The sequence below is a fragment of the Telopea speciosissima genome, chromosome 4, assembly GCF_018873765.1.
Source record: "Telopea speciosissima isolate NSW1024214 ecotype Mountain lineage chromosome 4, Tspe_v1, whole genome shotgun sequence".
Classification (NCBI taxonomy): Eukaryota; Viridiplantae; Streptophyta; class Magnoliopsida; order Proteales; family Proteaceae; genus Telopea; species Telopea speciosissima.
The window spans coordinates 10,418,655-10,445,929 of record NC_057919.1 but is presented as its reverse complement, the minus strand read 5'-3'; the positions used below and the strand labels follow the sequence as shown (position 1 = coordinate 10,445,929).

The following is a 27,275-nucleotide window of genomic DNA, read 5'->3' as shown; positions in this document are numbered from 1 at the left end:
CACGAAAAAAATTCCATACCGGTTCCTTTTTTGAGACGTAATCTGGAGGAATATTTCTCCTCTCAGGTTCCTTGCCCGGTCAGGTTCGTAGGTTCTTCTCATAGGGAGGGCGGAAATGACGACCTCACCCCACCTGGATAGTGTGTTCGGGCAAGGGGTGAGGTCGTCATTTCTGGTCTCCTATGAGAGGAACCTACGAGCCTGACCGGGCAGGGAACTTGAGAGGTGTAAAGTCCATTTTGGAGGGGACCACGGGTGGAGCCCCCGGATTTTTTGGGTTGTCTATACCACTATAGTCCGACATATTCCATGCGTGTCCTCTTCTTTCTTTTTCTCTCTCTCTCAATTCTCAAACAATTGGAGTGCTTTGTTCATCTCAGGACTCAGAGCGACCAAACCCCACCGATCTACCTATCTATCTTTCTACCTCGCCTCCGTAAACGGGAGAGAAGAATCCGAAAGTTCAGAGATGATGCAACAGGGAGATTTCAGCTCTCCTTATTACCAACAGTACCATCCACAACCTCACCTTCAAAACCCTAGCCCTAGCCCAATTGATCCGCAGCCCAATTCTTTGCCGGCGACCTACGCCTCTGCACCTCCTTTCTCCTACAATTACTCTTCATCATCTGATTACCCTGGCTTTTCCTCTCCTTACCCTCCTTATTCCCAGAACTCCGATCCTGTCTCCACCCTCCCTTCCACTGCTCCTTCCTACGCTCAAACCCCCAACTTCCAGTCCTTCAATCCCTCCCCTCAGCCTTCTTCTCCCTATCCTGCTTTCCCTGCGGCATCGGTTCCGGCACCGGAGCCTCAGCCGCCTTATCCACCTCCGCCACAGCAACCTTCGTATTACCCAGCGTACGATCAGCATCAGGGTGCTCCGAATTATGGCCCTTCTCCACCCTCTTCGATTCCTCCGACCCCAGCTCCCATTCCCAATACCAATCCCTCGTTCTCTGTGCCTTACTCGACCTCCTCCTATACACAACTCGGTTCTTCGATGCCGCCCCACATGTACGATAATTCTTATGATGGCGGCGTGAAATTCGAGCATGGCGTTGGTGGTGGTGGTTTTCTCGATGACAATTCCGCACGGTATGGTGGTCAAGGCCTGTATAGTGGAAGCCGTTCTGATTTGGGGTCGGATCTCTACGACAAGAGACCCGAAAGCGCGACTCATTACGATCGAGGTGGCCTACGTGATGATGCCGGGCTTGGAGATGGTGTCTATGCCTATGATGGAGGGAGGGTGGAGCCATACGGTGCTCGAGGCACTGGCCCCAAGTCATCAACTTGGTCGGCTATTGATGATTATGGGAGATCCGTGAGCTTCCCCTCGCCTGGAAAGGACCAGGTGACTTCTGGTTCTGCTAAGATTGTGAGAGCTGTTCCAAAGGCAGAGACGCAGCAGGACGTCAAGAACGGAGTGCTGAAATACCGGGTTAAGCTTCTCCCCGAAGGCTCGAGTCAGGGGACCATGGATGTTCTTTGCCAGGTTCGTAAGCAAAAAACCCATCTGTACTTGCGACTTGTTAGGGGTTATTAGAAGTTATTGCTTGATTTTTTTGCTGGGTTGGCGGCGTCTCTGTAGGTGTCAGAATTTGATTACAACTTACGGGTAATTAGGTTGGACCGATTTTCAAAGATAACATTTTTATGTCCTAGCATTACGGTTAGTTCTTTGTTTGATGTTTAACTAGATGTTGTATCTCTTTTGGGATTCTTTTTGGGTTTTCTTACTCGAGCAAATCTGTGAAAACCACTAATCTGAAGCTGGTATGCTTCAAAGATAGTGGAATTGGGTTAAAGGATTGTGAATCCAGCACAATTACCAGAACCAAAAAACCATGACATTTAAAAAATAACAGCGTCCTAGTGCGCAAGGCTCCCGCTACTGCAGGGTCTAGGAGGGGCAAATGTAAGCAGCCTTACCCTCTACTTTACAGTAGAGGCTGTTTCCACTTTCCAAGTTTTGAACCCGCAATTTAGAGGTTGCATTAGTGCATCTTAATTGTTAAGCCAAGGCTTGACCGTTAGAAACCATGACATTCCAAACAGAAAATTTTGAAAGTAAACTTCTAGAGATGTGACTTAAGGAGTTCATGCATGTTATTTATGTAGTGTCTCTAGTTCTGCTTACAAAGCTAGGAAACCTTGGCAGGGTGAAACATAAATTGTTGTAGAAGTCAATTTTGCTGTCTTCTGCGCCATTCGAAAACCATCCAGTTCGTCTCACTGTGGATGGGTAATGGCTAGATGCTTTATTCCTACAATCTGGAGTCTAAACAATGGTAATTATAGCCGTAAATCAGGAAAAAGATGTCAGCTTTATCTAAATCTAACTTGGAGGGTATATCGAATCAATGGTTTTGAGAGAGAGAGAGAGAGAAGTTGGGGTATTGTTGTTGTTGGTCAAGTATGGTTCCATTTAAGGCTCGGTTTGTAACAAAGTCATTTTATATGTGCCAAACACAAAGTGAGACTGAGATTAGCATTGAAAAAGTGAAAGCACCAAATTCTTTTTTGTCCTAGAGTTGAGAGTGCCTCAAGTGAGCCCTAAGATATACGTATATGTGCAATTTTGTGGCCTTAAGAGTTTTTGGTGCTGTGTGGGGGTTATGTGTATGTCTTGGTATGTGTTATTAGTAGGGAACAAAGTTCCCATGTCTAAATAATTTCTAGAATTGAAGCAATTGCATATTCAGGTGTTGTGTACATGGGAGCAGTATTAGTTCTTAGATCGTGTACTGTGATGATCTGGTCCTGTCATTTTTGTAAAAGTTCGCTAAAATATGTCTGCAGGAGAAACACTCAAATAGGATATTTTTTTCTTCATGAGTTTCTTCCTCAATTCAACAGTATCCTATTACTTGAGGAACCCAAACTGCTTTGGATTTCAACATGTGGCACATGCTTGCAGATTATAGACAGTCAAACTATGATAGTTTTTATCAGTTCCAATCACCTGTTGCTAGATTTGGTTAGGGCTTTGGATCATGGGCTTCAGAAACTTCCAGATTCTGTCGATGAGATGAGGCCTGCCCCATTTAGCTCTGTAGCTACTCTCTGCTTAGCGGTTTGATCAACCAAGTCGTCCCTACTGAAGCAGATTCAGCACCAAAATTGGGCTTGTTTTATTAGGAATGAGTCTAGGGTTCGGTTCTATACATCTTGGGCCTTTGGTCCAATTGGTATTAAATTTAATAGGCCCCTTTTGTGGGCCTAAAACATGGGTAGTAAGATTGCTGGGATTTCCTTTATTAAGACTTAGTTTCTTATGCTTAGTTTATCATTAAGTTGTTTTGTGTTAATTCAATTGAACCGGTTCTATGTGGTTCAATTTAAGTTGTGTATCTTTTATTTATTATTAGCTGAGTTTGGTTATGGGATCGCCCATTCTAACTCTAACTCTATCTTTAGTTATTTCTTAGCTAACTTAAAGTCATAGTCATGTTAGGACTTTAAGTCTAACTAGGTTGTTTCAAGCTAGAGTCAGTTAGGCCTTTCCTAATCACACTCTGACTCTATGTTTAGCTGTCAATAAAAAGTAATTGATTGCTCAATCCATAGCCAACGATTTTTAGAAAGAAAACTCGCAGCTTTGCTTGCTTCTTCTCCATTGAAGACCTCTTGTGTTTGATCAAGAAACCCCTTGTGTATGATCAAGGATTAAGTTGGTGTCTGATCCAATCAAACCACCTTGCAGTATGAAGCCTGAGTGTTTAATTTTTGTTTATTCTTCTTCCATCACCATTCCTCCCTAAACAAGTAAGTAATTTTCCGAAATTTCCTGCAACTCCTGTTCTAAATCTGGATTCATATAACAAGCATTCTTTTTTTTGCATGAATTTCAATTAGAGAAATCTAGCCATTAAAATCTTCTCAGATTTTGACCAGTTGCTTCTCATCCTGAAAGGGGGACACAATTAGGGTTAATGCCTTGAGTTATAGTGAAATCTCTATTTTATCCTTTTCTTTAAAACTGTTCTGTATATCAGTATTGAATCTGGGTTTCAGTAATCTGTTTCTGCTGAGATTACCTGTTTATGATCAGAATCAATTGACTGATTGAGTGTTCTGTTTCTGATTTCTATTCTGCTGTGTGAAATTACAATTATACCCTTCCCCTCATTCAACTAGTATTGGGCTATTTCAGCTGATCCAATAATTGGATTGATTTCAGGTTTTCAGCAATTGTTCCAGCCCCTATTTGTTAAATTCGTTTGGAATTTGGGTTTATTCTAACCATCTCATTTTATTCTATTTGATTTCTCATAATTCTGGATTTTTAATCTCTGAGAAAAGGTCCTATTTTGGTGGAGAGTACCATGAAACTTTAAAAACTTAAATCTTTAACCAGGAAACTCTATCTTTACCCTAAAGGCCTAAATGTTAAATAATGATGAAATGTGGCGATTGACGATTGTAAAACCCCAAATGTGAAAACATATCATTAAATAGTATCCAAAGTTGAAAACATATCATCAATAGTTGCTGGAGTTGCATAGATCATCAGAGGCCAAGAAAAAAGAGATTTACTTGAGATAGAGAAGAATAGGGACTGTTTGGTGGAGATACCACTACCACTGGCATAGCTGTTGCTGTCGTCACCGTCACAATTGTTGTCGGCAAAGATTGTTGTCATGGTGGCCATCACAGCCACGCAGTCGCAACAATGCTTGAACCCCGAAGTTGTAGCAGAGATGGAGGGGCAGTGAAAAAGGAAAGATTGGGAAGGAGGAGAAGAAGAATTGTGCTAAATGACAGTTTTATGCATAAATTCTTGTTTTATATACAATGAGGGATAAATTCAGTCTTGTGATCATTGGTAAATTCACAGACCCTTGTTATGCTAATATTATTCCTAATTTCAATCAAATAAAGGGAAAACGGTTCTGAGTCTTCTGACATGCCAGTTATAGGAACTTTTCCTTCACGCAATGCCGCATGGATAGTTATGTGGCTATTCTAACCATTGGATAGAGAGCTTATGCGCTGGATTAGCTACGTGTCAAATTTCAGAGCTTCATTCGAACAAATACCCACCTGTGTATTGGGATGCATCCCATGTATATCCATGCATGCCTACGGTACGCCGAGAACTACTGTGCCCTCTCCCATAGCCCCGGATTTTCAAAGCTTTGCTCTGCCACATGGCAAATTCAATAGGGTTGAAACTTGACATGTGAGTTGAGGACCTAGGCCTGTCCATAAAATTCGGGTCCCATCTGATCTGCCACATGACAGTTAGCATTTAAAATTGGCACGTAGGAAAGGTTCCTACCACGGGCGTGTAGGAACCGTGCTTTCTAAAAGAAAGTGAAAAGTTATGATTTGTCAGTTATATTCTCTGTTAAGTTTTTTTTTTCCCCCCAAGAGATTTTTCTAGTATACCTTTTTCGTTTACTTTTCCATTTTCTTTTTGGATATATTGGATCCTTATCTTTAAAATTATGTGTTTGACTTGTTCTTCAGATTGGTTTGGATGGGATTCGTATGCTTGATCCCAATACTAGTCGGACATTGAGAATATACCCACTTGAGACTGTGACAAGCTGGGAAGTAAGTTTCTATTATGATTTTTTTTTGTATTTTTGAATTTTTTTTTTACATAACCAATTATTTTTCTTATCAAGATTTTGACATTTATTTCTTCTCATTTAGGGCAACTCGTCAATCTTTACTTTTTGGTCCAAAAGCTCTGTTGACATTGAACCAAGACGCATAAGGCTGCAGTCAAACAACTACACTACCAACACCATTCTTGACACAGTGACAGCTGCAACTGTTCAGGTTCCACCCTCATCTACACAAACTGACTCTTATACTTTGAAGGATTCCTCTTTTTAATTTTCTTTTTTTTAATCCCCTTTAGCTTTCTTTTTGAGGTATATGTTGGTAGGCTGATGCTTTCAAATGTGATTAGTTACTGAGACTTTAACCTACACCTCCAAAACTCAACCTTCACTGCTTTATGGTTTTTTCCCTTATATCTTGTTCTCTATCAAAGTGGGAGTACAATATTTGATTTGTTCTACTAGCGCTACTAGGAGATTAGCAAACCTTTTTACATGGATTCTAGAACCTTACGGATCCCATTTAGTTGAGATAAGGCTGAGTTGTTGTTGTGTTGTTCTCCTAGCACTACCAGGAGATAAGCAAGCATGAAGTTGTCCTCAAATATTTTGCCATTGGAAATCCAAGAAATAGAGATGGACTTACGTACACATTAAGAAGTGCCAATTAATTACCTTAATTCTGTTACATTTGAATCCTGATTACAGCACCAGAGAGAAAGCTCAAACATCTGAAGAGAATATATTCATGACATCGAGAAGTTATTTATGCCATAAAGGAGACGGACTGACAGAGGTCTAAATGGACTGGAATAGCTGATGATTCGTGTAGCCAACCCCAAAAATTTGGGCCAGGGGTTGGATGATGATGATGGTGGCTTTATAATGTGGCCAATGGAGGAAGAGGACACACGGGGTTGAATAAAAGCCAAGGCAATGACTAAGTATTTAAAATAGCACTCCACCATGAGCATTTTTTTATATAAAGAAGTTATATTGCTACTACTACCTAAACTCCTCAATTTCTAGCCATTGGATTGCTCCACTAATATGGACCCTCCATTTAAAATGAGAAATATACAACCCTGTATATATATATATATATATATATATAAGTTACTAAAGAACATGAATGGTCAAGGCCCCCCCTCCCTTAATTTTGGTAGAAAGCACATGTTATAGTAGGCTGTGAACAACTGAGAAACATGGCTTTGAAGTTTGAGTCAAGGCACTGGGGTGCTGACCCGAGTGGGTGTCTTAAGATATTTTTTTTGGTGAATAGGTGTCTTAAGCTTAATTATGGGACTTGATTATAGGTAGCTTAACAAGAAGAAGAATGACTCAGCATAGCAGTTGCTGGTTGTTTATAGGTAGCTTAAGAAGAATGTTTCGGCTTAGCCGTTGCTATGTGATGATTTAGTTATACCACTCTGTGTGCGTGTGCGTGCAGCGTGCATACGTGTGTTTGGGTTGTTGCATTTAATGCCTTCCCAAGAAGGTAGTGTATGGTCTCTGGGGATCTGTTGTTGCCCTGGGTATCAGTCATCAGGAGTTAGAGGTGTTCTGGTACTTATTCGGCACAGTTTTTGTCGGGGGCTTAGTGATATGCTTATTTTGTACTTCATAACTGCTTGAGGGTATAACGGGTTGTAACCCATTTCTACTTCAGTTTCCAGTGGAATGGTGGCACAGATTTTACTGCTGGGTCCCCTAGTTTGCTTACTTTGAACAAACTTGCCCATCTCACCAGTTATTTATTTATTTTTTTCATATTTTTTTTGAGTAAATTACTCAGACCTCCCCTAACCTTTCTCACAAATATGCGATCCTCCCCTGCGTTTCTGAGAATTACTCATACCTCCCCTACTTTCAAACTTTTTTGCACTTAACCCCAGTCCGTTAACGGTGTTAGTAAAAAACCTGCTGTGACCACTTATAAAGGTCCAAAACTTGGTGTTTCTTTCATCAAACTATGTTTTTTATTTTTCTAATATAAAAAAGTGGGACCCACCACTACGCCTTCCTCTTTTTCTTTCTTTCTTCTTCTCCCTTCTTCAACCACCGCTCCACTGTGCACCCTACCGCTGCAACCTCCGACCACCCCACTACTTGTCCAGGCTATCCATGTGTACTAACAACAACTCCAACATCGTCAACCTCCTTTCCCAATCAAATCTAACGGTGATGACGACGCCGACGCCGAGGACCTTAACAACACTGATGACGACAACACCGTCAACCTGCTTCCTTTGATCTGAAAATTGAGCAGCATGGGAGAGGGTTAAGGGGTCGAATTTGGTTTCTTGATAGAATAGAGCATAGTATGCTCTGTTCACTCCTTTTTTTTTTTTGTGCATGTTTTCTGGTCTCTGGAAAAGTGGAGTTCACGTGTAATGGTTTTCATTTTAATAGCCTTCTGGACATTTAACAATGGAAAAGCCAAGAACCTGAGATGGAGCAGGGTCACGGTAATGCTGGTTTGGATTAATTTTTCTTTTTTTTTTTAAAATCTCAGCCTACATACTATGGCCTGTTGATCACTGACGCTTCTAGCTCCGCTGGCAATCACTATTTTGAGAGAGCATTTTTTTAATAACCGGTGGTCTCTGGCTGGGCTTTTGGATTATAGTAAAGAGGTCCAGTGTAAAATCTGGGTTTACAATGGGTTCACTGGCTTTGAGTTCCGGCCTCAGGACCCTGATCAGAAGGACGCCGAAGGCCAGTGATGCTGTAGGCTGCAAAATCTTGGGGGTGACGTCCCTGTGGACTACCACCAGTGGAGGACTTAGATCTGAAATTGGATTGATTCTGGCCTGTTGGATCCTCGCAAGAGGGTCGCCTCCGGACTCATCCGAGGTATCGGCGATTATCTTTGTGGCTGGCAGTGACCATTCTGGCCACTTGTTTTTGCGGTTTTGGACTTATGAAATCGGAAAACGGTGGGTGTATATATTCTTTTTTCCAGCCTATGGGATCCTCATTAGAGAGTTGCCGGAGTTTGCAGAGCATTCACTGTTGCTGGTATAGGACGGCGTCAGCCCTTGAGGCCGCCACTTATGGCTGATTTGGACCTGCAAGTCGGCATTTTGGAAGTGTATTCTGCCGACACTGAGTTTTGGCATCTTCTTCAGAGCCCAGCAGCTGTATCCACCCGAGAAAAACTCAAACCATCTCAAATTTTTGAATCAAATCGAGGAGAGAAAGCTACAAAGGACCAACCAACTAAACAGAGACGAGAACAGATTCAACAAATGGGTGAGGAGTTTTGAGGGTTAACGTTAATGGAGTTTGTTGGGGAATTGGGCGTAGGAGTGCGGTTGCTTGCTGGGGTAAGATTGAGATTGAGATTGGAGAAGCAGCGGAGAAGCTCCAGTTGGAGTGATTGTTCCAGCAGCGGGCTATAGCAGAGTTGAATCCACATACAGAGTGCTTTGTTCTGCTAATGCTGTCGCCGCCGTAGAGCACTTGAAGAAGGTGGAAGAAGAAAGACTAAGGGCAAAAAGGTAAATTCCGTAAGGGGCAAATAGGTAGCATCAACCTCATCAAGGGTAGTATGGTCAATAAAAAATCGATTTTCAAATTAAGCCGTTACCTAACCTTAAAAGTTAAAACACTAATAGACTGGGCTGAGTGATACGAAGCTTGTAAAGTAGGGGAGGTTCGAGTAATTGTCAGAAACGCTGGGGAGGTTCGCGTATTTGTCAGAAAGGTCAGGGGAGGTCTGAATAATTTATTCTTTTTCTTTTCTTTCTTTCGTATGTTGCAGCCGACAATGGGCAATTCTTTTTATACCTCTTCCTTTTAGAAAATACCCTTAACATTAGTGCTATTCACTTTGATCAGTATACTTTGTTTTAAGATGATGTCATATCATGTGTTCTATAGTCTCCATAGCACACAAGACTGCCTCTTGAAAGCTTGAGGTTGTTTTTAAGTGCTGTGTTGCCTAATTTTAAGGCTGCATCTGTTTCAATGGCCTAAAATTGGAAACATGCTTTTGATGACTGCAGTTTTTGGAGAAAAATTCTGTGGGGGGGAGTGTACCGCCCACTTCTAGACACCGGGGGGAGGGGGGCGCAAAATGATCGCCTTCCCCCCATGATGCCACCTCGCGCACTCTTGTGTGCGTGGGCCATTCGCCCCAACAGAGAACGTCGACCCACAGTTTAATATATTGTATCTTTTTTAAATATATTGTGTGAATCCTGCAACTTTATTTTCCATTATAGTTGTTTGTGGATGTGGCTATGCTAAGTTGTGAAAACCTAGAAGTGGTAAAATAGTATGGTCGTTGAATTATTGTCTTCCCCCCACCCCCTGTTGGGTGGTCGCTTGTAATCTTGTGTTTAATGCTAATGATAGCCAACGATTTTACTTTGGTCAGCTGAAGGAGATGAGTGGAAGATTTAAAACTTCTGATTCTGTAAAGACGTCTGAACAATCTACTGACAGGAAGAAAGGTCTTGCTGATTGGATGAACTTGATAAAGCCTGGTAATGAGGAGAAAGATCATTGGGTAAGACTTCAAGTTCCATAACCTTAATTTCCTTTGAATTTTGGATAATATTTTGCTCCTACATTGTTTTTTCTCACTCAGAGGGTGGGCCTTGGTGCAACGGTAAGGTTGCTCCATTGTGACCAAGTTGTCACGCGTTCGAATCTGGAAATAACCTCTCTTCGAAAGCAGGGGTAAGGCTGCGTACATTATGAGCCTCCCCAGACCCCGCAATGGTGGGAGCCTCGTGCACTGGATACGTCCCTTTTTATTGATTTTCTCACTTAAATTATATGTATATTCCTTGTTGATCCTTTTATTCATTGGAGATTGAAATTCGACTAAGCAAACATTCTAGAGCTCTGCAATACTTAGTTATGTGGTAGTCTCAATATGCGACCTAAAGTGATGCAATGGCACTTTCTTGGACTGGTATGAATCCATTTGGAAGCTCAGTCCAGTCCTAGACGAACCAGGGGAAGATCTGGTTTCAGTCCAGTTGGATACTTAGTAATTCGTTTAATTGTTTCAGTTTTTCTTGTAATTTTCACCTCAATTTTATATGGGAGTTCTAGTGTTGGTAGAGTTGGAGGTTGAGTCCAAATTGCTTCTAATTATATCTTACTTTCCAAACATGTTTTAGATAGTATAGGAGTGGTTCTGTTAGTCTTGAGTCTCTATATATGCATGTAATTGAAGAATAGATAAGAGACTTGAATATTAGAATAAAATTTGAGTTGAGGTAGGCCAGATTTGGTATGATTTCTATTTCAATTTCGGATTGATTTCATGAAATAATCAAGGAATAGATTTTTGGTCAAAAAAGTTGAAATTGTTTGGTTGTATCAATATGAAATATTTAAAGAATAAAAAAAAATTAATTTTGGTAGTTCAATTTCTGAGAATTCTCTATATACTTTGGGTAGGGTGGGGGTGGTGCTGGTAGTGGCGGTGGTGGTGGCAGTGGTGTAGAAGTGACAAGGGGTGGCGGTGGCAATGGTGGTGAGACCATTAGGAGGAGAAGAGAGGTGTTTTACTTTTAACATGGAATTACTACTTTGCCCATCAAATTAACCATGTGCTCATTAAAGAGCAAGAGCGAAATCAAGTGCAATAGAAATTCTGAAACAGCTTCTTAGCTATTTCAGAATTTCAATTCCACTTGATTTCTATTTCATTGAAATAAGGTGCAAAAATCAAACCAAACAATTTCTGATATAAAAATCACCCTCTGAAATTGAAATAGTAATCATACCAAATCAGGCCTTAGCCTTGCGGCTGTGAAGTAACGTGCCACAAGGTTGGTCGATCTCTTCTTCCTCCTGTTCTTTGTTCAGTTCTCTCTTTCTTCCTTGTTTCTTCTTCTTTTCTCCCTGCTCTGTTCTAACATTAGTTGCACCCCACTTGTTGACGTCAGTCTCTATTGATACTCTTCAGATCAGTTTGAAAATTTAAGAGGTCATCCCTGTGCTAGAATCTGCTCATCTTGTGCAGTTTAGAGTTGTGATTTGATCTCTGCTGGTAGTTCTGACCAAAATTTCAAATCTGGCTCCTTGTCTTATCGCAGACTGAGTTATAGAATTTATTCCTTCCTTAATCCTCATCGTTTGGATATGGTATTAGTTTGAATCAAAAGGGTAAGGGATTACAAACCCCGTCTATAGGTTTCGTCTAATTTGGTCTCAAGGGGAGAGAGTCCGATTGGATTTTCTGCTCCTAATTCGACAGTGTTTCTGTTCTATTTTAAAGAAAGTAGACACCAACGTCCTTTATTTGCAAGTAAGGACAGAGTCCTGTTGTTCACATCCATTCCCTTCTTTCCAATTTCCATAGTTTAATTTCATTCTATCTCATTCTAGTTTTAAAATCCCATAATAGTCCCTTCACTTTAATTTTAATTCCTAGTTTGTCCTAGTTCCTAATATATTACCCAAGGGGGTCCAGAACTTCTAATATTTATGAAATTGCCACTTGTCCTTATACTAGAGTTCTTTTTCATTTGGGTGGGCCCTTAGCAACCCAAAAGCACGGTTTTGTAACCCGGGGTTGCATTATAAAGTTTGTCCTAAAGATCACTAATGGTGATTCAAAAGAGACCATGTTCATTCTTTGCATGTTGTCCTCTTCCAATTCCACTTACTATATATTTCCTTCTGATCCTTTTGAAAGCTGTCTGTGGAATTAAGAAGGTAATGATAGATTTTTACATTTTGTAAAATGTTGCTTCTCACATAGTGCAGCAACTAACTAGTAGGAAAGAAGAGAGTTTTGAGGAGTTAATGCCTTGATGGTTAGGTACTTCGGGGGGTGGAAGTTGTCTCGAAGGTAGTTGGATTGAAACTAAGGATATAAGATTTAAAGAGCTGATTCATTAGGAGCTAATATCAAGTGGGGTTGAAACTGAAGGGGTTTAGGGTTTAAAGTTATGGTTGATCACGTGCTAATTTTTGCTGTGTCCATGTCTGCTTTTGTTTTCTTTTCTCCCCCCAGGTCCCAGATGATGCAGTTGCCAAATGTACAGCTTGTGGAACAGATTTTGGAGCTTTTGTGAGGAAGGTATTTACTAATATATCTGCTATTTATTACATGCTTGTTTGGAATGCAATGAATTTACATTCTTTTACATTGGATAAAACTTTGATTTGGTTTCAATCTTCAGCATCACTGCCGAAACTGTGGGGATATTTTCTGTGATAAGTGCACCAGTGGTAGAATTGCTCTCACTGCGGAAGAGAATGCTCAGCCTGTTAGAGTTTGTGATCACTGCATGGTGTGTACTTTCTACTCGTGTGGAGTATGTTTATGCTTGTTCTATTTGTCTCCCATTATGTTCCATAGTCGAAATGGATCAGAAAACCATTGGAGTTTACAGTATTCTAGTTGTAAGATTGATAAAAAAATTTCCTTAGAAATTGGAATATGAATATATAAGATTTAAAAATAATTGCTTGTATTTCATAAGGAAAATACATAACTTCGAGTAATACGCCTATCTTTTTTTTTCCCCGTTAAAATTTTGAAAAGTTTAATGAAGTGGAAAAATTCTCATTTTGATTGATCAATGTTTCTGTAAATTTTCTCATGTATCCCATCCTAATTGTCAGCCTGGCTATATTGGTTTGTTATTATTTTTTTCTTGCCTATAAATTCGTACCTGTTTTCTGTTCTTTCCATATTCACTGGATACATCTTATTGTATCCATATGTCACATTTCTTGTATTTCTGAGAAGGCATGTTCATTTGATTTGATTACCAAAATGACGATTTTTTTTATAAAAGGGAAAAAAAAAAATTTTGGTCCCTCTATGATTGATTTGTATGCAAGTACAGTACGTCCAAATATGCACAATGGCTCAAACTTATTGTTTGCAAGAAAATGCTAGATGCAGAGGTGCATAATTGATTGATATGAACATCGTGAGCTGTCCCGTAATAAAACCAGATGTCGCTGATACCTTCTTCTTGGTTCTTTCTTCCATAACCTGAGCTCGGAGAAGGAAGAGATAAGAAGGCCCTATGGAGAATGTGGTCAGAAATCCATAATAGAGTCCAACCATAATGGCTGAATTGATTATCTTCATGCATAAGGATAATAGATTACCTAGTAGAAAAGATTTCAAAATCATCATAAACCTCCCCTTTTTTCTCTATTATTGTATAATGATAAATAGAAAAAGAGAGACTAGAAAAGACATCTCTATGATTAAAATTGAAATTGTTCTGTTTTGCATCAGATATGGAATATGAAGCTGTTATGATCCTACAGCAAGGCATGCATGAGCCATACACGGGTTACGTAGAGGCTGTCTTTTGTAAGGTTTGTGCATGAGTACAGATGACATTGGAAGGGAAGTAAGGGAAGTTAGAAGCTAGTATGCGTGGTTACTAGGAGTTAGAATAACTACATGTTAGTGATCAGTCTTGTACTGGTTAGTGGGTATTAGTCAAGGGTTGGTTATTAGTAGTGGGCAGTAGTAGTTATGGGAAGTTATCGTATCAGTTATAGTAATCACTTACATATACCGTGTACTGTGATGGGAAGATTATGAACGATATTACCTTAATTCTCTCTTTAGAGACGAGGGTTGGTGACCTCCTAATCACGCCTTTATTGTGCAATGTTCCATTACCTTCTTCATGATAGGTAGGAGATGAGGATAGAAAAACTATTCCTGCCTCAAAAGTGAACTTGATCATGTAGGCATACAGCCTTCAACCAGTTGTGATATCCTCTTCCTTGGAGTTGTGCCCTCATTGGGTTTGCATAACTGGGGTTTAAAGTTCGGATTTTCAGTGTCTAAATTTCTTTTGAGCGAGGTGTTAACATGAATCATAGTGTGATTCGGGTTTATTAGGTGAAGGATAAAGGTGGAAGATGAATAGGAATTTATAAGAATTCTGACCGAGGTTTGGGTTGCAAAATATTTAGGATAGAGAGGAAGAAGAAGGTAAAATGAGACTCCTTTGTTTCTCTGGACACTACATCTGCTTTTTATTACAATGGGGGCAAAAGGTGTAATTTATATTGTTTAGTGCAAGAAGTTGAGTTCTAGTAGAAACATTTGATGATTACAGAGTGTTGGTGGATTTTTTTTTTAGGCAAACCCTCTTATTGCCAAGGGAGAACTTAGTAGATTCTATTCACTTCTTTTTCGTTATGGAGTTTCTTTACTTTTATGGCCTTTCTATATTTTTCTATTTTCCAAATGTGTACATGTGAGTATCTGAGTCCAAATTGCAGAATACTAAAAGAGTTGAGATCAAAATTCGTTTACAGGCAGAAGTTACTGAAAGGCTGAGTAGTGCAAAAGAATCAGCCAGCAAGCCTGCTGTACTGGAGAGTCACGAGGATCTTGCAAAGAAGCTTCAGGTGACTGCATATTTGCAATTCATGTTTAAGTTTTGTATAGCTTAATGTTGTTTATTTCCAAAAGTTTTGAGAGTCTACACTGGGATAATGCAATATGAGTTTCAGAAATCATCTGAGTGTGACTTTGAGTTATTTTGCAATAAAAGTTTAACAATGCTGGGAAATTATTTAGAGTTCAGTAGTTTTGCCATCATCACCATTTCAGGGTGATGCTGAATGGTTCTAGATTCATGAGAAAAATAGTATGATCTTCATCAACATATTTAAATCAGTAAGAAGTCATTGAAGTAGCTTCTTTTTTGTGAGTACTGGTAACTTTTTATGCAACAAGGATGCTCTCTGTAATTTTACCAGTTTTCTTTTGATAATTTATGTACTTTAAATTTCTTGGATATGCTTGTGCAGTTTATCCTATCTAATCCCAAGACCAGGTTATCTACCGTTGCCAAATCTGAAGTTATGATGGAAGAATGTGAAATAGAAAGGGGATTTTTTTTTCGGGAGGGGGGGGGGGGAGATTAAGAAGATAAAAATTTCCATGAGGACTGAAAGCTTCCGCCTAGGCTGAGTTATCTACAACATCAGAAACAAGTAAAGCAAAGTTTTTGAAAAAGAGTTAGTTATTAATCTTAAAATGGGATTTTTCCAAATGACCAGCTCTCTCATGTTTGTGACTAGACTGGACCCAAATTAATGGATGTACAAGAACTCTGCAGAAAATAACTCAACTTGGATGATGAACCAATTCAGATTGAACTCGTGCAGTCAAGAGACTGATCCAGAATTTGGCGAGTAAATACTTTGGAGACAGACTATTTGGCATTTGAACTAAAGAATTTGATTAAACTACAGAACATTTATTCATGGACCCTAACAACTAAATGAATACATTAAATTCCAATTTTTAATTGTTAGTAGATGCATCCTAAAGGGATCCTGACCTTATCACAGAACAATGGCTCATAATTCATTGTCGTGTTGCCTCCTCTCTCTCATATACATACACACTCACACAAAAGCTGTTTTTAATTATTTTTCTTGTATTTTACGACCCTCCTGGAATCTCTTTTCTTCAGGGTAGTATTGTGATATTCATCTTTAATCTTTACAGGGGATAGTTGTCTGATATATATTACGTTTCTATTGTTTCTGGTGGTTTTAACAGGAGGAAATGGAACGAAACCGCAAGACATCATCAGGTAGTTATCACTGCTGAAAGACATACCAGTTAAAAGTGTTTGAGATTTGATCTCTTTTAGTCCTCTTCAGAATGATAATTAGATTGAGAATTGAGGTACCGTAACTATCTGTGGCGAATTTATTGTACGGGTGATGAGATGCTCCACTTCACCCCATCTGTTATATTCTTCCAAATTTACCTGTGGAATGCATAAAATGTGTGAAGTGTTCATGTTTTCCCAATGGCCATGACAAACACTTTACTGTCTTACCCAAGGCAGTTGAACCTTTTCCTGTATTATTATTAATTTTTTTTGGGGCGGTGGGGGTGTGGGAAGGGGAAGGAGTACATGACACTGTTCATTTAAATGAATTTTACAGGTTCAAAGTCTGACGGATCTGGGAGGCGGATGAGGGAAGTTGCTTGTCCTACTTGTACGGTGCATCTACAGGTTTGAAGTCTACCTCGGCATATTTAACTAAATTTAACACATTCTAGTTGCCATCAATGTTCAAGTTTTGGTTTCTTTCTCAAATAAATCTATAAGCTACTTTGATTATCTTTGCAGGTCCAAGTTCCAAGCTCCGGTTCTGAGACCATCGAATGTGGGGTTTGCCAGCACCCATTTCTTGTTAATGCTCACTGAGCTGCCTCAGACACACACTATTATAAAGTCCCAGCAGCAGCATTAAAATTGACACAAGCGATAATCTTCTTGATTTTAACTTTCCATTCTAATTTGTTTGGACTCTTGTTGCGTCTCATATTTATAAGCCAAGCCACTAATTTGTGGAGTATGTATATATTATCTCCAGTTATATATATATCTCTGTTGAGCATTTTAGATCCGTTGATGTATGTATTATGCGAATTTCATGTAGTAAACCCTCCCCCCACAAACACCTAAATCTGCGACGCATTTTTTTACTGACTCGGTGCTTTTCATTATTTATATTTTTTGGTATCCTGTAGGTCCGTGCTGTTAATGATCTGCAGGAAAAGAGGTATATGAGAGTCTCTGGGTTTTGGTCCTGGTCTGTAGAACTTGGATATTCCTCTGGTAAGGGGTATTAGTTATGTAAGAGGAGAGTATTTAGGTCAACAGTCCTCTTAGCGTGGCGATTGTTTGGCATGAGCCACTAGTTTGACCAACTGGAATTGTAGAAACATGTCCCCTGGAAGTTTAGGATTTGGAATGTGCCAGTCTTTTTGAGAGAAAGTGGTCTTAAACCAAGACCCTTCTACCTCTCTCTCTCTGTCTCCCCAGTGCAATGACATCAGATCCTGTGGATGAAGAGATTAGTGTCTACTGTCTAGTATGTACTATGTAGGCTAGTAAACAGATCGGTTGTGATCGGATTTAGATATTTTCTGACCGAATATGGATACTTATAAATGGATTCGGATGGATTTTGATGTTAATTGAAGTTGGATTTTTGATCAACCGTTGACATTTCTTCCTTGTATAACCCAGACTTTTATTCTCGTAGCAATTACAATTCACTCTCAATCCATATCTCTTAGATCATGATTTTATTTACCTCATATTCTAGAACATGTTGAATCTTCAAAAACCGTCAAGATCATTAGTTATTTAATTTATTATTATTAAGTATTTGAATTTTTTTCTAGATAGATTTTTATCTGAATATTCGGATTTTTTTCCCTGGGTATCTCTAAACGAATATGAAGTCTCCAAACGGATATGGATACGGATGTGATAGAATTTGGGTTTTTGATTATCCTTTTACAACCCTACAAGTAGGAAGTTTCTGGAGTGAGCTCACACACGTGAGCAGCCCAAAGGCACTAGAAAAACTTGACCTTATGGCACTGCTTTTTAACACAAACCCACTTCTTTCAAGATGGCACAGTAGACTACATAGATTTCTAAATACAGATTTCTAAATACAATATTAATTAGGGAGGGTTTGTGAACCAAAGGATGGTAGGTGAACCGTCTCTATAGGTGGAGGAAAATTTTGTCCTCTTAAAATTATTCTAACCCATCAATCCTATACGAGAAATGATGTTGATATATTTTAGAAATTTTAATTTTTTTACTTCTTGAAATCCATCTCTTTTCAAAATCGAAACTAATGCATGTAAGTAAAACAGACTTGTGGAAGGCGAGAAATGAGCTAATTTTCAATGGTAGTACTGGGTCGCCTGTGGAAGTGCTCCACCGAGCAATCTGTCAGTCAAGTAGAGCTTGTTGAAACAGCCTTGCGGCAGCCTCAAAATAACTCCATAGCTTCCTCCAGGGATCCCTTTACTCATGTGCAGCAACTTGGTCTCCTCCCCCCTAATGTAGTCCTAGATAGGTAGGAGACCTATTAGGAGCCAAACAACCGGATCAAATAACAAAAAGGGCTGCTGGTTCGAATGGACAGCACTAGGATTTAGGTCAATTCCTAGGGTTTGAGTTGGATATTGGGAAAGGGGTTTATAGGGTATTAATGGGCAGGTCTACGGGGTCAATATAGTATAAAAATGTTAGGGTTTGGATGAGTATTGAAATTCTGTAATTCTGGACAGAATTGAGTTGTAGGTTTTGGGTTTTAATGGAGTTAGGGTTTATGGGTTTCAAACAAAAAATAAAGGGGATCAATTGGGGGAAAGGATTAGAGGATTAGAAGAAGAATTTTGGCGTCAAACTTACTGGAGATTCCACTGGCAGTAAGCTTCGACAGTTGTGAGTGATAAAGCCACCTTCGAATTTGAAGAAGATCCTCCCAGCCATCACGGCGTAAGGAGTCAACCGGATTCCACCAGTCCCTTTCCACCTTGATAGAACCACAAGGATGCACACTCACAAGGAGCACAGGAGCAGCAACAATGGCAGCCAACAAGCAAAAGCTTTTTTCATTAATCAAATCCGTGTCCAATGCTGACCTCCCTTACAAACTTATATAAAAGACTCAAAAATAGACTTAGCCACTAAAAAGGAATGGCCTAATCTTATTCCTAACCTATTAGGTAATTTAAATTGACTAGGAAACTAAAATACTAAAGGAAATAGACACAAAACATGGCTGGACTTATAGAGTCCTAATCCAGCCCAACTTACATCACATGACCACTTAAGTTGTCACATGACCACTTAACCAAGTCACATGATCACTTAAATTGAACCAATTGGATGCAACTAATTTGAACTGATTCAATTAGAAAACATAAAAATAAACTAAGTATTTGGCTAATCCCGTATGCAACCTATGTACCCCTAGTTTAGGCTCATTAAAGTGGCCTAATACATAGAAAACCCTTGGGAACAAAGGCCCAACATGTATATAACCCAACCCTAAGCCTATTTTTAAGGAAATAAGCCAATATTTATGATGAACCTGCATCACCCCCCCTAACTCATTCAAGCTGAATTTTGATGCCGCTCTCACAGGTACAAAATGTGGTATGGGTTTCATTATTCGTAATGCCTCAGGGAAGCCCATTGCCACTATCTCAAAGCCTGCGAGTTTCTCCCCTCCTATCCAAGGGGAAGCCTTGGCGATTAGGGAAGGAATGCTACAGAGTCTATCAGATGGCATAGAACTCCTTCATGTCGAATCTGACTGCCAGTCCCTTATGCGGATCATGAACTCTGATTCCCCTCCATCCTTTTTGCTGCTCAACATCATCTCTGATATCAACTATCTTGCTTTTTATTTCAGTTCTTGTATCTTTTCTTACATTCCCAGGGAGATTAACAATGTGACTGACTCTCTGTCTCGAAAAACTGTCTCCCTAACGGGTAGGACAGACTGGCCTATTTCCTCTCCTTGGTTGTTGGAGTTATGTAATTCTGACACCTTTGTGCTTTCCCCACTCTTCTAAATGAAATTTGGTTTACCAAAAAAAAAAAAAAAAATGTGGCAGCGCGGCAGCGAAAGTCGGTTAAGCGCAACACTAAACGCACCGCTTAAATCTCAGCCGTTGAGATTTAATCAATCGATCTTAACCGTTGAGTTTTTAACCTGCAACCGGCTCTCCCACATCTTCTTCCTCAGCTACGGACCTGCAACCCAAAACCCATCTCCAGAGACAATCCTCTGCAACCCCTTTCTCGGAGAAGACGCCTCAGATCCAATCGATTGCCACAGAACTCTCCATCCCCTTAATGACTGTCTTAAGCTTTGTGGTAATATGGAGAAAATAGGACGAGAGATTGATCTTGCAGCAGCGATCAAAACCAATCAAAGGGAGAAAAACGCAGCGCCAATCTTTAGATCTTTAAGGGTTTCGATCAGTGATGGGAGATGTTGAAGAGTTCTAGATTCCATCCCTTTTTTTTACCGATCTGAGCCTCATTCCTCCCCTCTCATTTTTCTCATCCTTGATTTTCTCTCTGTTTTGATTTTTTTTTTTTTTTCTTTCTCAAAACCCTCTCCTTCTCCATTCACAGTGGCCCCACCGCTCCTCTCACCTCTGCCCTCCCTGTGTATTGTCGGTGGGAAGATGGAGGGGTTTTTTTTATTTTTTTTAAAATTTTATTCTTTATATTTATGAAAGGGAAAATGGAGTTTAGGTTAGCCGCCGCCTTCTTCTTCTTTGTTCACAGTGGCCCCCATCGCTCCTCTCACCTCCGCCCTCCCTGTGTGTTGTCTCCTCCCACCTCAAAAATAGGTTTCTGGCCACAAGGTTCAATAGAATGACTGTAAGGTTCACATATCTCTCAATTGTTCTTTAGACGAAATTGTTTAGATGTTCACTAACAACCATTCTTCTCATCAAAACCCAACTTTTTTTTTTTCTTTTGAAGAAAAATGGTCATCGTTGAGTAGCTGTTGCAACTTGCAATCGTTGAGTCCTTTGGGTGAAACAAAAGTGTTGGATTAGAAGTTTTTTTTTTTTTTTTGTTAATGGAGGACTCACTACAGTAGTATTGGATAGAAGGGGGCTTCTGTGAACGGAGAAGAAGACAGAAGAAGAAGAAGAATAGAAAAACAAAATGAAACCTGCTTTGAGGGTGAACCGGTTAATGGTTTTTTTTATTCAACGACTACAATTAAAAGTTAAAAAAATTAACGACTCAGATTCAAGCGTTGCGTTTAGTATCGCGCTTAAGGAAAAATGCTTGTCGTACCGCTACCACCTCCTCAACAAAAAAACGGCGAAATCGAAAATTAGAACGCTGCTATTAAATGGAACCGAATTCTCATTTATTTATTGTCCGGCACTACCAAAGGTGCTGCACTGCTGGGAATTAAGATTTGATTGCGGACCGTGCGATAGGGGACTGGAGCCCTCATAACTGACTTTAATAGCCAAGTTTCCAAGTTAGTTACAGGTAGCTTGCTAGCTCTTCTTTTACCTAAAAACTTAAAAAAAAAAAGAAAAAAAAAAAGAAGCTTGCTAGCTCTTCATGACTCAGGAGACTATTATTTGACGGAATCGCTTCAAAGATATCAATAATTGAAGCAAAAGATGAAAGTACATTTGATATCTCACATGTGTCCTCCAATCACTTGACCCCAACTTTCATCTAAAAATAAATTATAAATAAACATAAGGGTATCATAAAAAATAAAAAATTAAAAAACCCATAAAGGGATAGTATTGGGACACGGGAGATTCTCTCAACTCTTTCAAATAGGGGCAGCGGTCGTTGTCATTTTGAATGAACAATCTAATTGCAATTAATGTCGATTGTGCAAATGCACGGCCAACAAACAATCTAATTGCATTTAATGTACATGCATGAAAATTTTTCTCTAAACAAAAATCATATATCCCCAAACTCCATCTCTCCCCCTCCAAAAAAAAAAAATAAATTCATGTAAAACACTTTCAAAAACAAAAAAAAAAACTTTTAATTTGGGCTTGTAGGATAAATTGAAACCGATAAAAAAATATTGAAATCAAATTGAAGTGCTTAGAAATGTTTTATTAAAGTTTCAAAAATTACCTTTATGTTTTCAAAATTTTTGCTATTTTGAGTTTTTTCTCTCACATGTTCTTTTTTGGCTTTTTATTGCTTTTGAGAAAGATGATTTTCTGTGGAAAATTTAATCCTACATAGAAAGTGGAAGAAATAAAAGAGGGGGTATATATATATATAGTTTTGAGAATTATAAGGGACAAGACCTCTTGAAGGGAAGTATCCCTCTTCTAGTGTGCCGGGTGGGTTTGGGGTGTTTTACATGTCTGTAAGTAAATAGAGTACTTTCCAAATCACTTGTATATGATGACCAAGTGACATCTCTTACATAAACCCTCCTTGTCTATGCAATTTTGTTTCTAAAATACATTTGCTTGACTGCGCCATTAGAGGGTGTTTATGCTTTAAAGGAATTGAAAGTGTCTATTGGTCCACGTCAGTCTACGTCATTCTACTTGGTTTGTTGTACACTCAAACCTACAACATCTTTTAGATGACACATTCACTTTTCTTCCAACAGATAATTTCAAATCTCAATAGTCTTTACTTTTACAACACAAATGGTTATTGGTTTAGATTTGATTTGAGTTTTAAAACAGTATAAATGAAATGATCAAAATCAAAACATCAAATCCGAATAAAATAAAATAAAATAGATGACAGATCGAAAAGAGAAAAAAAAAAAAAACAAAATTTTCATTTACTTTATATATATATGAACAAGGGAATCGAATTGAACTAAAGCCAATATTGCTCCATAAGAACTCATCAAACTTTATCTTATCGATTTGGCTTCGACTATGTCTAATATTGAATCTGAGCCAATTCAATTGACCAAAAACAAATCAAACCAACCGATTGAAACTCCTGTTTGAAATTGTCATTTGTCCTTGTGGCTTGTAGGAAACCCTCTCCCAAAATGATAATAACAAGGAAAGGATCAATATTATTGGGTGAAAGTTTCTCCATCGTAGTGAGAGAATCTGCCATTGGGATGCCATTATTTTCTTTGCTCATTGTCATATGAAGTCTGAATGCCTTTTATACTATCCTAGGGAGTCTCATGACGTAGTAGGAAGTATGGGATGCTTGATCTTGTTCTATCACTGCTGACCTTCAATTCCTCAAAATAATGAAAACCCTAATTCCAATAAGGAAGTAGAGAAAACAAAGCAATTTGATTTATAAATTCAAAATGATCATACTTTTTTCAAAATGACTCTTATATAAAAAGGTCGGATTACAAAAGAAAATGAAACCTAAATAAAATGGAAAACAAAATAATATAGGAAAATAAAATAGAAACTAATATCTCTAAATCACACGTAAAACTTTAGAGATCCGGTACACCCCCATAAACACGTGAATTTAATCTCAAAACTTGTGGCTGCCGTTTCTGAAAATGTATTATGGTTTTCGTAACTCATTCCTCACAAAAAAAATTATGATTCTCAAAAGTTAAACTAACAAATTTATACTTTCGACCCAATTGAATGGATTTTTATCGATCTATAGATTTTTTTGAAAATCTTCTCTACATCATCTCATGCACAATCACCAGAACTTATCGATTAGGAGATTCTCTTTTCATCCACAACTGCTAGACCTTATCGATTAAGAGATTCTCTCTTCATTTTGAGTGAAGAAAAACTCGATGCATGTTTTTACGAAACATTTGACAGCCCATTAAAAGTTTAAAACATTGGTGAGGATTTTTTTATGGAAAACTGGTGAGTGGTGAGGACTTAATATCTCCATTGGTTCGGGGAGACCCCTCTTGCAAGTATCATTAAAAAAAACTTTTTAAAAACACTTTTTTTATAGGTATTTAATGCCATTTTTGGATCATCAATCTCTCTTTAAATTGGTAACCAACCATACGTTATATATAGCAAAAATTAATAAGGGTCATTTTCATTCACATCATCTTCCCAACAAGATACACTAAAGTTAAAGAAAGATTCTACAAATCTATAAATAGAAGAAAAAAACATCAAATCTATAATAAAACTTTACTTGGGGAGGGGAGAGGGTTTGATATCTCAAGTTAAATTTCACATACATAATAGAGGCAACTTGGAGTCATTGTTAGCTTTGAGGCATTTTCTTGAAAAATCTTACAAACTAAATAGAGACAAACCACCAATGCCTTGATACTTAGATTTCTCCCTTCATGTGGTTATCATTAGTGATGATACTTAGGCCTTGGAGGCTAACCCATATACTACCTTTACTTGCAAGGATTTACATTAGTTACCTACATACATATTAACTAATAGTTATATCCTCATATACCTTTCCTAATCACATTTTTATAAGTCACTAATGCATTTGTAAATTACAAATATGCAACCCTTGACAATATTTATCATATATTAGAGATGGATATTAACAAATGTTGACTTTATCCCCAAAAAAAAAAAAATGTTGTCTATAATAATAATAAAAGTTTATAAATAAATTAGACTATGAAATTTGACATGTGATTTATTTAAAATTTATTAATTGATGATCCATAGTTAGAATTGTAAGATCAGCAATTCACGTGGTGTATATAGATCATCCACGTCTCCACGACACCTTTGCCCGATCATAAGGGGTGATAAATCAAGGCGGTGCAACTTATGCTGGTCAAGCCCGACCCCAATGAGGCCTAACCTTGTGATCCATGGATCAAGGTATCGGTTACAACCTTTACGTATCGATATCGTCGATACTTAATACCAAATATATAGATTAGAAGTATCAACCAAAAAGTGATTGATTTTTTTATTTTTCACCCAATTTGGACCTGCTATGGCGCAGTCCGACTAGATTTCTAGGATTGATTGCTTATGGCAAACTAAACTCAATCGACAAAAGAAACAAAAAAAAAATCAATTTTAAACAAACAAAAATAATTTATATTAAAATAAAATGAGAAACACTATATCATATGAAAGCTCCATCTGGAATGAAAAAGTAAAATGTATCCAAAATAAATAAATAAATAAATAAAACAGAATTTTTTGTATAATTAAAATGGGCTGATTTTCTTCTCTGTGTCGTAACGTAGCTTGTGTCCAGACACGTGGGTCTACCATTCAGGGGTTAGGATAATCATTTCGCCTACCCCTATGTGTCTGGGCGTAGCCTATGCCCCCGACACAAAGAACATTTAGCCAATTAAAATATAATCAACTTAAAATTGATAGAAGGGAAGTATCTCTCCTCCAATGTGTCAGGTGGGTGCTTTACATGTCTATATATAAATAAAGCACATTCCAGGTCACTTGTATATGATGTTCAAGTGATGTCTCATACATAAACTTTCTTTGTCTGTGCAATTTTGTTTCTAAAATACATTTGCTCGACTGCACCATTAGGGGATGTTTATGCTCAAATGTCAATAGTTTTTACTTTTACAACACAAATGGCTATTGATTTAGATTTTATTTGGGTTTTAAAAGAGTATATATGAAATTATTAAAATAAAAAAATTGAATCCGACAAAAAAAAAAACAAAAAAAGATGACAAATCGAAAAAGAAAAAAAACTTTTATTAAATATATATATGAACAATGGAATCGAATTGAACTGAAGCCAATATTGCTTCATAATAACTCATTAAGGAAAAATGATAGAAATCGGAATTGGACCGAATCCAAACTTTATTTATCGGTTTGGCTTTGACTTGGTTTAATACCGAATCTAATCCAATTCAATTGACCAAAACAAATCAATTCGATTGATTGAAACTCCTATTTGAAATTTTCATTTGTTCTTTTGGCTTGTAGGAAATCCTCTCCCAAAATGATAATAACAAGGAAAGGTTCAATGTTATTGGGTGAAAGTTTCTCTATCATGGGTGAGGAGAAAATGCCATTGGGATGCCATTATTTCTTTTGCTTCTTATCATACCAAGTCTGAAATGCCTTTTATACAATCCTAGGAAGTCTTATGACGTAATAAGAGGTTTGGGATGCTAGATCTTGTTCTATCACTCATGACCTTCAATTCCTCAAAGTAATGAAAACCCTACTTCCAACAAGGAAGTAGAGAAAACAAAATTGAAAATGAACTTATTTTTTTTTGAAATGATGGGTCGGATTATAAAGGAAGTATAGGATGCTAGATCTTGTTCTATTGCTCATGATCTTCAAATCCTCAAGGTAACGAAAACCCTAATTCCAACAAGGAAGTAGAGAAAACAAAACAATCTAATTCATAAACTCAAAATGATCTTATTTTTTCCAAAGCCACTCTTATATAAGAAGATCAGATTACAAAGGAAAAAGAAACCTAAATAAAATAGGAAACAAAATAATATAGAAAAATAAAATAAAAAGTAATATCCTTAAATCACGCGCAAAATTTTAGAGGCTTGGAACAACCCCATAAACATGTGAATTTAATCCCAAAACTTGTGGCTGTTGTTTTTGAAAAAGTATTATGGTTTTCGTAAGTCCATCCTTGCAAAAAATTATGATCCTCGGAAGTTTAACTGACAAATTAATATTTTCGACCCAATCAGATGGACTTTTATTGATCCATAGATTTTTCAAAAATCTTCTCTACATAATCTCATGCACAACCACCGGAGCTTATTGATCAAGAGATTCTCTTCTTATCCACAACCACTAGATCGAACTTATTAATTAAGAGGTTCTCTCTTCATTTTGAGTGAAGAAAAACTCGGTGCATGTTTCCACAAAACATTCGACAGTCCATTAAAACATTGGTGAGGATTTTTTTTATGGAAAACTGGTAAGTAGTGAAGACTTAATATCTCCATCGGTTCGAGAGACCCCTCTTGCAAGTATAATTAAAAAAGCTTTTTTTTATAGGTATTTAATGTCATTTTTAGATCATCAATCTCTCTTTACATTGGTAACCAACCATGCATGCACTATATATAACAAAAATTAATAAGTGTCATTTTCATTCCCATTATTTTTTCGACAAGATACATTAAAGTTAAAGAAAGATTCTACAAATCTATAAATAGAAGAAAAAAACATCAAATTTATAATAGAACTTTACTTGGGGAGGTGAGAGGGTTTGATATGGACTTCTTAACAAATGGTTAAGTTAAAATTCACATTCATAATTGAGGCAACTTGGAGTCAATGTTAGCTTTGAGGTATTTTCTAGAGAAATCTGAAAAAAACTAAGTAGAGACAAGCACCAATGCCTTTATACTTAGATTTGTCCCTTCATGTGGTTATTACTGAAGATAATATAAGCAAATCAAGAACTATTCCATTTTTGACAATAAATATAGGTAATACTT

At 37.9% G+C, this 27,275-nt stretch overlaps 1 protein-coding gene across 3 annotated transcripts; it reads left to right on the top strand.

Annotated features, from left to right (window-relative positions):
- The first annotated feature begins 414 nt into the window (after positions 1 to 414).
- On the top strand, positions 415 to 26,842 carry LOC122658071 (protein FREE1-like). 3 transcript variants are annotated; one of them, XM_043852953.1, is made up of 11 exons: positions 415 to 1,498; positions 5,479 to 5,565; positions 5,668 to 5,796; positions 9,964 to 10,095; positions 12,565 to 12,630; positions 12,734 to 12,844; positions 14,853 to 14,945; positions 16,111 to 16,144; positions 16,506 to 16,576; positions 16,694 to 16,798; positions 26,830 to 26,842. In XM_043852953.1, exons 1-10 carry the CDS (start codon positions 470 to 472, stop codon positions 16,769 to 16,771), a joined length of 1,830 nt encoding a protein of 609 aa, XP_043708888.1. In that variant the 5' UTR covers positions 415 to 469; the 3' UTR covers positions 16,772 to 16,798; positions 26,830 to 26,842. The 3 variants fall into 3 exon arrangements, 2 of the variants coding, with proteins under 2 accessions (XP_043708888.1, XP_043708887.1); XM_043852952.1 differs by lacking the exon at positions 26,830 to 26,842 and having other exon boundaries at positions 416 to 1,498; positions 16,694 to 17,010; XR_006332408.1 differs by lacking the exons at positions 16,506 to 16,576; positions 16,694 to 16,798; positions 26,830 to 26,842 and having other exon boundaries at positions 12,734 to 12,848; positions 14,857 to 14,945; positions 16,111 to 16,146.
- Positions 26,843 to 27,275: the final 433 nt, after the last annotated feature.

Coding starts and splice junctions, on each gene's coding strand:
- LOC122658071 (XM_043852953.1), top strand. CDS start 470: ATGATGCAACAGGGAGATTTCAGCTCTCCTTATTACCAACAGTACCAT. Junction 12,845..14,852: donor GAGTTTGTGATCACTGCATG/GTGTGTACTTTC, acceptor ATTCGTTTACAG/GCAGAAGTTACTGAAAGGCT. Junction 16,145..16,505: donor AAACCGCAAGACATCATCAG/GTAGTTATCACT, acceptor TGAATTTTACAG/GTTCAAAGTCTGACGGATCT.